The 13,099-nt window shown below is 36.4% G+C and overlaps 1 protein-coding gene across 9 annotated transcripts in view; it reads left to right on the top strand.

Annotated features, from left to right (window-relative positions):
* The window catches only part of KCNMA1 (potassium calcium-activated channel subfamily M alpha 1), a 507,083-nt gene that overhangs the window by 434,558 nt on the left and 59,426 nt on the right, over nt 1-13,099 (top strand). For all 9 annotated transcript variants that reach the window (XM_080621173.1, XM_080621175.1, XM_080621176.1 and 6 more), the window contains one exon: nt 7,082-7,175. In XM_080621173.1, the coding sequence (XP_080477299.1) occupies nt 7,082-7,175 (94 nt within the window). The remainder of the gene's footprint in view (nt 1-7,081; nt 7,176-13,099) is intronic.

Genomic DNA, 13,099 nt, shown 5'->3' on the forward strand with positions numbered 1-13,099 from the left:
TGTGTTCAGAATTGCACATCTGTGCTGGTATGTGTAGTTCCATGTGTATCATGACGTGCTTGTGTTTGTGGCACATGTACAAATTGACAGGCTATTTAGAACAACCACTTTTACTCTTCTAGGATAAAAAAATATATAATTGTATGAAAGGAATGGAGAGATAATTATGTCTATCAAAGATAGGTTATTCAGATATTATACTGTACTCTTTGCTTTTCAAGATTGAGTGAAAAGACATAAGCCATAAACTGTTGGAGTCAGAAAGGAACTTGTCCTATGAACAGGGTACTCCATACTCCTGTACTATGGGGCTTCTTCCATTTTCTTCTGAAGCAGTTGAGCTCTTGTCTGAGGCAGGAGGTTATTTCACCCTCTATGGGGTGAAACTGGTCATTAGAACTTTTAAATCTGAAATACTTTGACAAAAATGGCAATTCTGTTATCCCCAGTGTTTAATGTGTTGCTTTTCAGTGGTAGTACCTCAGTACACTGTTGGAAATAAAGGCAAGTATGATATATTTCAAGCAGCTCTGTCTGCCTTCATGCAGAACAAGATCATGTGATGCTATTAAATATGATGCCAAGATCAAGCCAGGTATTTTAGTTCTGGCTCATGCTGTGACACTGCAAGCACAAATTCTTGGGAAAGCTTGCTTATATCTGCATGAAATATGCCATAAGACGTACATTATTATGGAAGTTTAGTGCTTAATAGTCAGGTCTGGTATCTGAAACCATCACTTATTGTACTCCTGAAAAGACTGTGAAAAGATTATGATGTTTCTTGAACAACTTAATTGGAGGGTGGATAAGCATTATTAATAGGTTTTGGTCTTCTTCCATTGTATGTGAAGGTACTTTGATGTAGGCGTGTAGATTTATAAAGATTATTTCAAATACTACTGTATGTAGTTTAAAAATAGAACGGAATTAATGTATTTCAAACTGTTCTAATACATGCTTGACCAGTGACTTATGTAGGGAGGTAAGTTTCTGCAGTGACATTTTATCATCTGAAAATTGTTTCACTAGAGGAATATCAAAGATAGAAGTTCAAGATTTGACAAAACCCCAGTAACTCTGAGGTAAGACTGATAATTTTCAAGTATTGTATCCAATATGATACACAGCATTTTTGTGGAAATTTTGCTAATCAGATATATGCTGTCCTCCAGTGATTTAAAATTTATGTGAACTCTCATGAGTAGGTATTAGTGTCATTCTACTTTAAACATTACTACTGTTAGCAAAGAACAGAAAAACATTGTGAGTTAGACTCGTTGGGTTCTCACTGATTTTTGTATTCACTCAGAGAAGTAGCAAGCCATCAATTCAGAGATCATTGGGAATGGATACTTTGTCACCAAATAATTGAACCTTGTCAAAAAGTACATCCAAATTACTCTTTTTTGAGTGAGAGAGGTTTTGTGCCTGAACATAAATGGGAGGCACGTGGATGCTATGTACGTGTCTTTTCCATTACCAGATGGTATTTCTAGCTGATGGTAAATTAAATAAAGATGCCCAAAACCATGCCAACCTCCTCAAATAATTTGGAGCTACTGTCTACTCAAAGTTCTCCATGGAAACTTGAAGGCAATTGAAACACATGGAAGTAATACTGCAAGATTATCAGTCCAGGAACTACTCCCTACCTAACCTCCTCACCTCATTATATATAACAGAATATAAGGTCTTAGTGAATCAGTAATATGCTTTCTTCCCTATAATATACTCATTCAGAATGAAACGAGCATTAGAAGATCATTACTGCATATTTTTACCAGAAAAGCATTTTGTAATTGTCTTTTACGGAGTTTGTAATTTGTTAGAAGCATAAAAATGTGGGCTTTCTTTGTTTAATTAGCTTTGCTATATTAGTAATGGAAGACTAAGACTCACAGTTTTAAGGTAAATCCATATTTACAAATTAAATTTATTAGCTTTCTTTTCAGGGGTGCTATGTATGACTCCTGAAATTTACAGTATTCAGCACTTCTGAATACCCAACAACTTTTATGTAGGCTTCTAAGCATCAGTTTAATTCCATAAGTATGCTTGCACAATTTTGAAGTCTTGGCCTTACTTTTTTCCATGATTCTTTATTTATTTTAATAGCAGCAGAGTGCTCTACCTCCCCTGTCATTTTCAGTGGATTCAAAGTAATACACATCTTCCACAGCTAGTAAATCTCAAAGCCTTTATCAACGCGTGGGAAATAAGTGTTTCCTCAGACACACTTACCCTACGATGGGATTATTGCTTAAAGATGATAATATTGTGGAATAATCCTTTTATAAGTATTCTTTTATAAAAACGCATTTTTAGAAAAAATCTTGAGATAGCTGACTAAGCCTTTATTTCAGCAGCAGAAACTGATACTTTAAGCTTTAAAGTTTGTATTTCCACATAATATCAAAACTGATTGTTTGTAGTTTGAAATAATTTTTAATATAAAGACATTAATTTAAACTTTTTCTTATTGTTTAGAAGTAAAGAATGCAGCTAGATCAAGTTACCCAAAATGTTCATATCAATTCAAGAATGCAACTGCTAATGCATGGGTTGGTGCCAAGTCCACTGAAGGAGTCACGGAACCTGTTCCACTTGTTAATAACCGTAAAGGGAGCCTCATCCTACCCAACAGCTTGTTGAGTTCTGTTGAACAAGGAAAATCTACATACTGTAGATTGCAAAGGGCACTCAGCTTGCCTGTAAAATACCGCTACCACTCCCAAAAGCCTGGGTTGAACCAAGATCTCCGTAGGTAGCCCTGTAGCTGGATGCATAAAGCAATACATATTGGTTTGTGCATGGTCTTGCAGTCTGTTTTCAATGTGACTATGACATTACTAATGCTCTATTAAGTGCTTCCAGATGTGGATTTCTCCAGGTGTGGTGATTAATAAGTTAATCGATTTAGCTAGTCAACTAATGTTTCTGGGTGGTTTGTGCTTTACCTTTCATAAGGTTTATTTGCTCTGAAGCATTTACATGCTAGGCAGAATGAGTTTACCAGGTATTCCAGTCCATGAGATATTCAGTAACATAGATGTTATTTCAAATCCTATCTCTTTTGGGTATGTAAAAACAGTGTCGGTAAGCTGGTCTGCTAGTGACCTGGGAGAGGCGGTGAAGGAGACAGATTTATTTAGAAAATAGTAACAAAATGACAAAGAAAAAGGCTATGAACTTGTCCACTGTTTCTGAAAGACATTCCCTTTATTTTGCTTTAAAAATGAGATGAGGATAAAAGTCAAGTAATACATTGTTACAGATGTTCAGTTCCACATTAAGGCTGTAAAAATTACCAGCACATCTTAAATCAATTCATAGAACACTGTCTGGGTGTTATGTCATTGAAATTATGAATCCTCTTTACACAAGAATAAGTAAACCTGTTAAAACATCAGTGTAACTTTTAAATTAAACTCCAGTATAAACTGAAGCATCTGAAACCTCATTAGGCTTGCCTGACATTTTTCTAGCACTGAGTCTTCCTGAACTGTAAACCTGTTAGTTTCTTTGCCTATTAGACAGGTGAGCACTGGCTTATTTACAACAGTACATAATGTGTTATTATACTTAGGGATGCACAAACAAGCTCTTGAATTTTATTAGAACTCAGAACCTGGAGTTCTGATTCCATAAAATTCTGTGTCCCGTTCTTGAACTTACTTGAAATTTTGGTGAAAGCTGGTGAAAAAAAATGTCTGCATAATATAACTGTATTTTAATGGAAATCATGCATAAAGACGTCAAAATACTAAAACCAAGGACTTATTAACAAAAACACTAGGTCAAGCATACAACATCAGGGTTGAGTTGTCATATATCATTTTTGAAATATGCTTGTCTTTCATATGAACAAGCAAATTTAGGACTCCATTTTAAATGAATGCAGACCCAGGAACCATGAAAGTAAAATGATCTTTTATGGCTTTGCTAAAAATTTTGTTAGATCTGTTTCCTTAAATATGCAGGAAATTGCTAAGAGTATCTGAAGGTTAATAATTAAATATGTTTTATATCCTACTTAGTACTAAGAAACCACTTGTAAGTTATTGCAACACTTTTGGGAACCAAGCCATAAGTAATGGTGTCCATTATACCATTCACATATTTCTGCTGCATGGATTCCCTTCCCCCATTATCATGGAACTGCATTTATAATATGCAGCTGCCCTGTAAAGTCTGTGCACAGATTTCACATCCAAACGAAATATTATTTGGATGTGATACGATTAAGATAGATCACCTTTCATTGCTGCAAAGAGAATAAATGGCTTCCTTGCTTAAGCAAGGCATTGCTTTAGCAACAAATTGAGATCTCTCAGAAGGCTTTGCTAACAGATACTAACTAATGAGACACATTAACCTTGGACTTTCCAGGCAGTTGGTGACAATAGCATAGTTTGGATATGACAAGCACATATCAAAAGAGAGAGCTTATTTGTTGTAGATGCAGTAACAAAAATAAGTGCAGACTGCTAGAAATCTAATTGTAGAAATGGTTATTCTGGATGTTTGATACTAGTAAGACTTCAGTATTTAATTGGACAGCAGGGTAGCAATTGGCCACGCTGGAGAACACGAATGTTGGACTATGCAGTACAAAAGATCCTTATTGTACTAACTTTCAGTATCTGTAAGAATCAGACAGGAGTCTTATTAGCTAGCTGAAAACTTGGAAAATTATTCTTTTTTAACAGTGTTTTCTATTGTTCATGGAAATAGTTCTGTCTGTAATACCATCTACAGTTGCCTTGTGTTAAGATTTTGCACATAATCCTGATGGCTATATGTTTTCCTTAAACTGTTAAAATGGTGTAACAGTAGACTTCGCTTATGGTGCAGTACTAAATCTGTTGACAAACATTCTGTAATCCCATGGAAGTAGATTAAATTAAGTGAAATTTAGAATTTTTACCGAGAGAGCAAAATGTATCAGTTGTAGCTGGTTTCTGGAAGGAACATTTTGCATGTTTCTTGTTTCTTTGGTCTTTTAAGTGGTGGATTCATCAGGTTGGAACTGAATATTTATATCCTATAAAGAACAAGAGAGAACAGTGTATATCTTGAAAGCAACATATTGTCTGTGTGGAATAGCACATGAATTAACTTTTTGATAGACAAGTTTAAAGCAAGACTAGGCCATTTCCAAAAGAGTGATTTGCAGAGGGTATTCTGGTACTTTGTTATAATCATAATAGAAATACAAATATAGTAGAAATAGAAATAGAAAAATAGTACTAAGAAAATGATTCTGTGCATATTCACTTCATATTACAAATAGCTAACTGCTGAAGTGATTTAGCTTAATCCAAACAGTCACAGAAAGAAAATTTCAATTTGTGTATTTTTGAGAATTTTCTATGGGCTTTTTTATCTCTCTGACAAACAAAAAAATGGTACTTGACTAATCAGCAGTAAGCATTTCCACTATAGAACCCTGACTTTGGAAAAAAGAGAAGTCAGAGGTGAAGAAAATGGCTTTGTCTTTGGGGATGGTGCCTGAGAATAAAAGAAAGTTAAGTTAGTGAAAAAAAAGTATTATTAGAGTGTCATTGCACAATTCTTTGGGGCATTTGGGGGGAGGTCAGTGGCATTTTTTTTTTATTTATTTTGTTTAGTCTTTCTTCTGTGATATTTTCTGTTATTTTGATTCCCTTGATGTGTTAGATGATGTCAGATCAGTTAAGAAGTCAGCACATCTGCTTTTTCAGAGGCCAGTCCTTTGGTCTTGACAAGGTAAAATGAAGTGCCACAGCCAACTTGGGCAAACAGACATGACGGCTAGAATGCAGCCTGTAATAAAATAGTGTCAGAAGAGGGTTATAGCAGAAGGTTAGTGCTAATTTCTTCCCATATAGGTCCAGGGTAGATGACATACATCCAGGTTTTTGTTCTTCCTGCATAGCTTGTTGCAGGTAGAATTATATTTTTTTCCAGCCTCTGCTTGTGCACTGCTAATGTGTCTTAAGGTCTTGTAATATAGCTGCTGCTACTGCTACTACTAATCTCTTTCCTTTTAGCTTTAAAGTAACAACTTCCTAGGCATCAGTTATATTATATTCTAGTACATTTTTTCAGTTAACAATAGAATGAAAAAAGAGGTGTATTTTTCTTTCTTTTTATTTGAATAATTCAGTGTTAGTACGAATTTGAGAAAGCAGGCATAAGATAATTCTGTTTGATAGCACATGCAAACCTCATGTGCAGATTATCAAGTGCAGTAAAAATCTTGAGGCAGGAAAAATGATGGTTAATTGTTACAGATGAGTTATTCAAAACTGCACTTCTTTAAGCAGTGTGTATTGTGACATAGGTTATCCAAGAGTAGTTTATGATTGGCAAAACTGTATGTGATTTTACATCTGGATCTGTCATTGAAAATGCACCTCATCTTCATTAAAAGATTGCATAACACTTGCATCCTCTGTTATACAGGTATTGTGTCCCCACTTCCATTCAACCTCATTCTGTTCACTCCTGTTAAAACTCCCTTTTGTAAGAAGGGTAGAATGATGAGGTCTGACTTGTGCTGGAGATTTCTGCACAATGGCAGGCTGCATTCACATTCTCAACTAACTGAATCATTGAACATCAAGGCATTGAATATTTTACATCTCTTCGTGAAGACTCTGTTGTTTGGCATGTGAGCAGCAAGAACCAACTGGTGTCTAGTTCATTAGCAAAAGCAGGCTGGCAGCTTTGTCTTTCTCTTTTAGTACTTTGTCTTTCTGGGACTATAGCAGAGCACTAATTCTACTTTTCTGTAGTGCAGATTAACTGAAAATAACTCTTAAGAATAACTCGAATGTTGTCCCCTCTCCTTTGTTTTTGAAGTATGAAACCAATTTGAAAGCCTGTGTTCAAAATTGTGATATTCTTCCCTGCTTCTCCTTCAAACCGATCTCTTTCACTAACATGTATTTGATTTTTATTACTGTTGGGCCTATGTTAGCAATGAAGTATCAGTGCTTGAATGGAGATAGAGTGTGTGTTCTTTGCTACTTCACTTTTATTTCACATTGCACTTAGAGCAGTACTTAATCTCATGAGTTCCTTATACTTCCAGTTGAAGATGAGCAGCCGTCAACACTATCACCCAAAAAAAAGCAGCGAAATGGAGGCATGCGAAATTCACCCAACTCCTCACCCAAACTGATGAGGTAAGACTGTAAGAAGCTTGTATCTTCATCTCCTTTCTTCCTTCCTTGCTCTTCTCCTCCCCCCACATCAAAAATAAGGGGAGGGGGATGGAAAAAAAGATTGTTAGATCGTGTCTGAAAGGCTGAAGTATTTATTCTGTCAGCTTGTCAGCAGTTAATGATAGAGCTGAAAAAAAATCTGTCATGAAAAACAGTTTGAAAAGCTGTTTGAAAAATACATAGGCTTTAAAGTCTTAGCTGTCACCCTGTCCTGTCCGTATGTAGTTCTTAAACAGCAGTGGCACTAATGATAGCACTAACCAATCAGGGAACTCATGTGGTTAGTTTGCCTCAGGCAATTCTCTTTTTGTTGGATTCCCTCTGAGTACTGTTTTCTGTACTTAAGGCCATATGTGAGATGTATCATCACAATCAAAAATGAACCTGAATATTACCTTCCTTTTATCCTGTCGATTGAAATCAAATTTCTGTTAATTGATTTAGACTGATAAAAAAGTCTAATAATCTATGTACTTGCCAAAGCAAAGTTCAAAACTAATGCAATTTTAGTCAGGCTAAAAGCACATTAATTATGAAATACAGGCATTTTTAAGAGGGTAGTACATACTCTGAAAGTGGGTGATGAAAACATCATCTTGTTAGTGATATTTTCCCCCTGTTGCTATGTATATATTATTTTATACCAGTAGGCCTTTCTGTGATTATGTAGTTTTCTTCCGTAGGACAAACTACCTCTAAGAGATTTGTTAAAACTAGAAAAGCAACAAGGAAATGGAATCTATTAAAATAATATAGCATTTGCAAAAGGTGCTTTGCCTTTTGCCTGCTCAATGAACACATTAATGCAGTTTGGGGTTTGGATGTATGTATACTTGTAACTGCTCTATAGTCACAGAGGTTAAGTGAAAAAAACCATAGTGTGAATATATAGTTCTTTCCATATATAAAATCACTGATGAAATTTATTTTGTCCCTTTAATGATTCTGGGTACATCTAAGTAATACCCTTCTTTGTATTTCAGTCAATGGACTAGAATTTTCTTTGGCCAGTTACAGAAGCATCCATTTTACATTTTATTGTTACTGCAATATGAGGTATATTCAAGGACATGACTTCTAGAAGTCATCATCTCTGTTTAGAGTACAGAACCAAAAGTGAGATTGATTCACAGAGGAAAATGCACACTGCTTTAGCTTCTTTTTCCTATTGACCATCTACTTCTGTTAAATGTATCATTAAAAGTTTTCTGCCTTCCTGTTAGCTCAGCCTTGCCCATATGACACTGATTTACATGCTTGTTTACAGTTTATGAGGAAGAATAAAATGAACATACTGGCAAGCTTCTCATTTTTATGGTGCCAGTTGTCATGCTAGCTTCATTTTCAATTTACTTACTTTTGGACAGTCTTCTTATCTGGTGCTAATACTTTTAACCACTGAAAGTTTTAAACATGTGGGAGATTCATACACATACACACCCGCCAAATCCAAATTTTGGGGAAGAAGAAATAAAAAGAGAGGGGAAGAGAGAGAGAACTGAACACACTGTCCCTGTTTGCTATGTAAAGTATGCCTCATTTCTTTGATCTTGAGTAATAATAATTCTGGGGAGTTATACTGTTTTCATATGCTTCAAAGCTCTGTCAAAGTTTTGCTGCTTAAGGGTACTTCTTTATTCTATTGGCTCTTGGGTACTGAGATGACAGGTCCTCTGTACTAGGTGCAGGCTTTTTCAAGTCATAGCCTTCAGCAAAACATCAAATTACGAAATACAGGGTAACATACTTCTACACAAATGCCTTTCCTGTAGATATATTATACCATATATATTAAATACTTTAGTGTTACACGGTACATTTTATGTGCAATAGAAAGTGATGGTTTGAGGTAGCCTTAGGGGTACTTTTTTCCACAAGCAGAAAAAGCTAGTGTATACCGTATCAAGTATGGTTTTTACAGGACTTTCTGCCCGAAGGCCTTTGTAAATAAGTAATGATCAACAGATTGGCTGTGGGTTTTTGAAAAGCATGCCTGTGTCAGTTTGCATGATGGGGGAAGATTTTCAAAGTAGAGCCTGCTTTCATTGCCTGCTGAAGAGGGACTGAGGGAGAGTAGTCGTCCTGAGCCTGAGCTGTCTGCTCAGTAGCACATCAGAATTGCTAAACACAGGCTGAGCAGCAAGTGCAGAACTTGCCAGGCTTCCAAATCCAGACATTGTTTTCTTCTTCTTCTCCCTTGCTGCTAAATTTATTCACCAGCCCTGTGTTGGCACCCTCAGCCTCTCCCCAGACCCAACCTCGTTTCTTCGTCTTACCCTTTATCTACACTGACTTAACTTTGGTTAAGGTGCTAAATAAGACAAAGTGGATTGAATCAGAAGAGAACTCTGTTAAGCTTTGCGTGTAATTTTCTCCTTTCTGATAAACAAAGGTGGGCTGTATTATCTGCTATTTTGTATCCTCGTGAATTACCTAAAGTGACAGGTACTTGCTTTCCTACCCAGAAATCTTTAGTGTATGTCAGCTAAAGAGGTACACAAGAGGTAAATCAGCTAAAGCATTGTCATGTCTGTAGATGATATTTATCTTTACAATATTTTTCCTAAATTTACTTTAAAAACTCCTTTTGGAAGCCAGCTTCACCCCTGTTCCTCCCACAGAAACAGCTGGCTGCTTTGCAGATTTTCCTCAGTTATGGGTCTGGACCTAGAGGGGGCCTGGAGGACAAGAAGTCTGGGGCATATAAAAAAGTGAAATACGTGAAATAGTTCATTTATAATAATATGTGAAAAGTTAATTTATAAATTATAATGTGAGTTGTGACTTTAGAATCACTTTCTGAGCAGCCCTACAGTTAAGATAATGTTGAAAATGCTCGTATTTCCACAGTGGGGGTGAAAATCAGGACAGAGAGTATTATGCCATAGGATAAAACTTCATGACTTCTGCCATCACCAGAGTAGAAGAGAGGACAGAAGCTATATCATAAACAATCCCTGGGACAACACGACAGGAGGTCTGACAGGTGTTTATTTAGACTTGGTCAGAAAGAGGGAATTTTGGGGTTTTACTAACATGTAAGTAGAAAGCTGTACTGCCACATATAATCCAGGTAGGTAGATGGAAGACATCTTTTCAGTATAATCTTTTTGATGTCATTGTCTCTATATGCCAGTATATTACTAACTGAAATAAATAGATGGTAGGCATACAAATGTTCGTTGTATACATCACAGATGGTCTCGATTCACATTTAGAAAGTCACTGTTCTAACTGAATCCTGCATCACATCAAGTAACATGAGCAGAATCACACTGATGTAATAGTGGAAGAATCTAAGCAATCAGAAATAAATCCTTCAAACTCCAACTATAGCTACAAATGCAAATTAACTAGAAAAATGCTCTGCATTGTCATTATTATTTCTATCTGGTTTACATCAACAGAAGTCTGTCCCATTAAACCCACAAAAACATGGGTATTATTTAAAAATAATTTAAACTCCAATAGGAAAAAACTGGTACATCTGTGGCGATGTGAACACAAGGACATCCTATTACAATGGAAAGTAAAATTTAAATAGGAAGTAGAAGGAAAATGAAGGAAAGCTGTGAGTAGCAGAGTAATCACAAATCAGGTCTCCTTCCTGAGACAAGAAAGTTAGAACCATTTGATGCCTCTGGTGTCGTGCAGTGATATCAAGTCACCTGTTCATCATCTCACAGTCCCAGGGTTTGGTGAATGTTATTGATGAACAGCCATGTTAACTATGAGGAGGCTATGTTGCCTGAATATCAAATAGCAAAGCTAGTTTTTGTTTTGGTTTGGTTTTTCTTAATGTGTCATTTTGGATTCCAGAATGACCAGTAAACATGTGAAAAGCCCTGGATGTGAATCAAAAAAGCCACTTAAAAGGACTGTTGCTGGGGCTCAAGTCTGCACTTAATGCTTTGGTAGCTGCTACTGCATGAGTGGAATACACTGACTTGAAGGAAACGTCAGCCCAGCTGAGTCAAACTACCTCTTAATGCAAGAACAAATAGCATATGACAGGGCCCAAGGGGCCTGATGAGCAAACATAGTTTGTCCCTGTCCACTCTGAATGTAGTGGTGTAGTTGACACAGCATACTCAGCAAAGGGTCATTATCGTTAGTGTCCCTGATCACATAAGAATCAGAGGCATTAGAGGACGCTGGGTTTTCAGTGTGTTGCCAAGGAGAATTTCATAAGCCTGAGGATTTTTCTTGATCTAGGATCTAAAAGAATTCCCCACCAAACTATAAAACTTGCTCAGAGACTGTCAAGACCCAGCTAAGTGACATGAAAAAAAGTGACCTTTTTGGCATATGATTCCAGAAACCTAGTGAGATTTATCTGAAGTTGAATGGAAACCTCCTGTCCTTTTTCTTCAAGTTGGATATAATATTTTAAGTATATGAACAATGGCTGCGCACATTATCTCCTCTGCCCACCCAGCTACCTGCATTTAAATGTATACATGCATTTCTGCTAGTGCCACTCAGAGTGAATTTGTATTGCCCCTGCCATTGTAGTGCTGCCCTTCCATGACCTGAAACTGAGCTTTCTCATGGAAACTGAAAGAAAGAATGGAAGATCTAGAGGGGAACATTTCTCAAGCAAAATCTGTTAAAATAAGTTCAATCTGATGATTTTCTATGACTCTCCAAACCAGGCATGAAAAGTAAGATTTGCAGAGGTGAAAGCTAACTGATTAACCATAATAATGGTTTATAATTATGTCCCTCAGCCTTGGAGATTTCTCTGATGTACTCTACAATTTGATCCTTTGTTGAGGATTTACAAGACTAACTTTATGCAGTGCTAATATGCAACGATAACTAAGCTGCAGCACAGCAGGTATTCAGTAGCACTTTTCACTTCCTGATTCTGTTTTACAAGTTCATTGCAGCCAACATGAGCAACAGGAGTATAGCTCAGTAGTTGCTATGTTATCTTAGACTCGTTTTTAACAAGGTTATAGAATGAAATGGTTTGAATGATAGGGGGTAGTATAGCCCTCTGACTATTGCTACCATTGGAGGTTGTGTTTTAAACCATAGGAATAAGAACAGTATTAGTTTTTCTTAGAGTACTGTGAAATCTTGCAGAAGTGTTTGTGAGATGAGAGAGCAGTGTCAGAAAAGAAAAGGAGAATTTTCCAGCAGTAGAAATCAGCAGGCATTTTTATAAAGATCAGGGCAACAGAAGATCCACTTAGAAATAGAAAGAAAGAGCGCTTTAGCTTTAAACCACGTTTAAACTTGACTTGCAGAAGTGGTAGCTTTTATCATAAGATATAAAAGCTACACAATTCATCTAGAGCCACTTCATCAAGAGGCAAAAAAACCTCCTATATTTTATGATGCCACTTAACTGTGGTTTTATTTTGTACAAATGAAAAAATATTTTTTCAGGTACATTCTCTTGCCCCTCAAAGACTGATCGTTCTGCAGCTTGAGTAGATATCAATGGGAAATATTAAAACCAGAAGACACTCTGGCTGTATGCCTTGTCTCCCTCTCATTAAACTGCTCATATAAAAGTCTCAAAGTTAATTATTTTGTTGTTTTTCTATGTGAGAGTAGTCTTGCTTCAGAACCATTCTGAGCATGTCCTGAGGTATCAAGATGCTTTCACAAGCAAGATTCTTACAGTAAACAGCTCTAGATCAATGTCCTTAGTAGTCTGGATAAATTAATGTGAACCCTTCACTAAGGCTTCTGAGGACAGAAAAAAACACCAGCAACATCTGGGCAAAGAGGGAAGGAAGGAGAACTGTTAGTATTCTTAGCAGTGTAATTCAGCCCATAAGCTAGCACAGGGCACTAGGTACCAAACACTGCATTAGATGTATTCTTCGTAGATTTAGGGAAAAAGTCAGACAGTGTGAGATTATAGATAA

Source organism: Psittacula echo (genome assembly GCF_963264785.1).
Source record: "Psittacula echo genome assembly, chromosome: 6".
Taxonomy (NCBI): Eukaryota; Metazoa; Chordata; class Aves; order Psittaciformes; family Psittacidae; genus Psittacula; species Psittacula echo.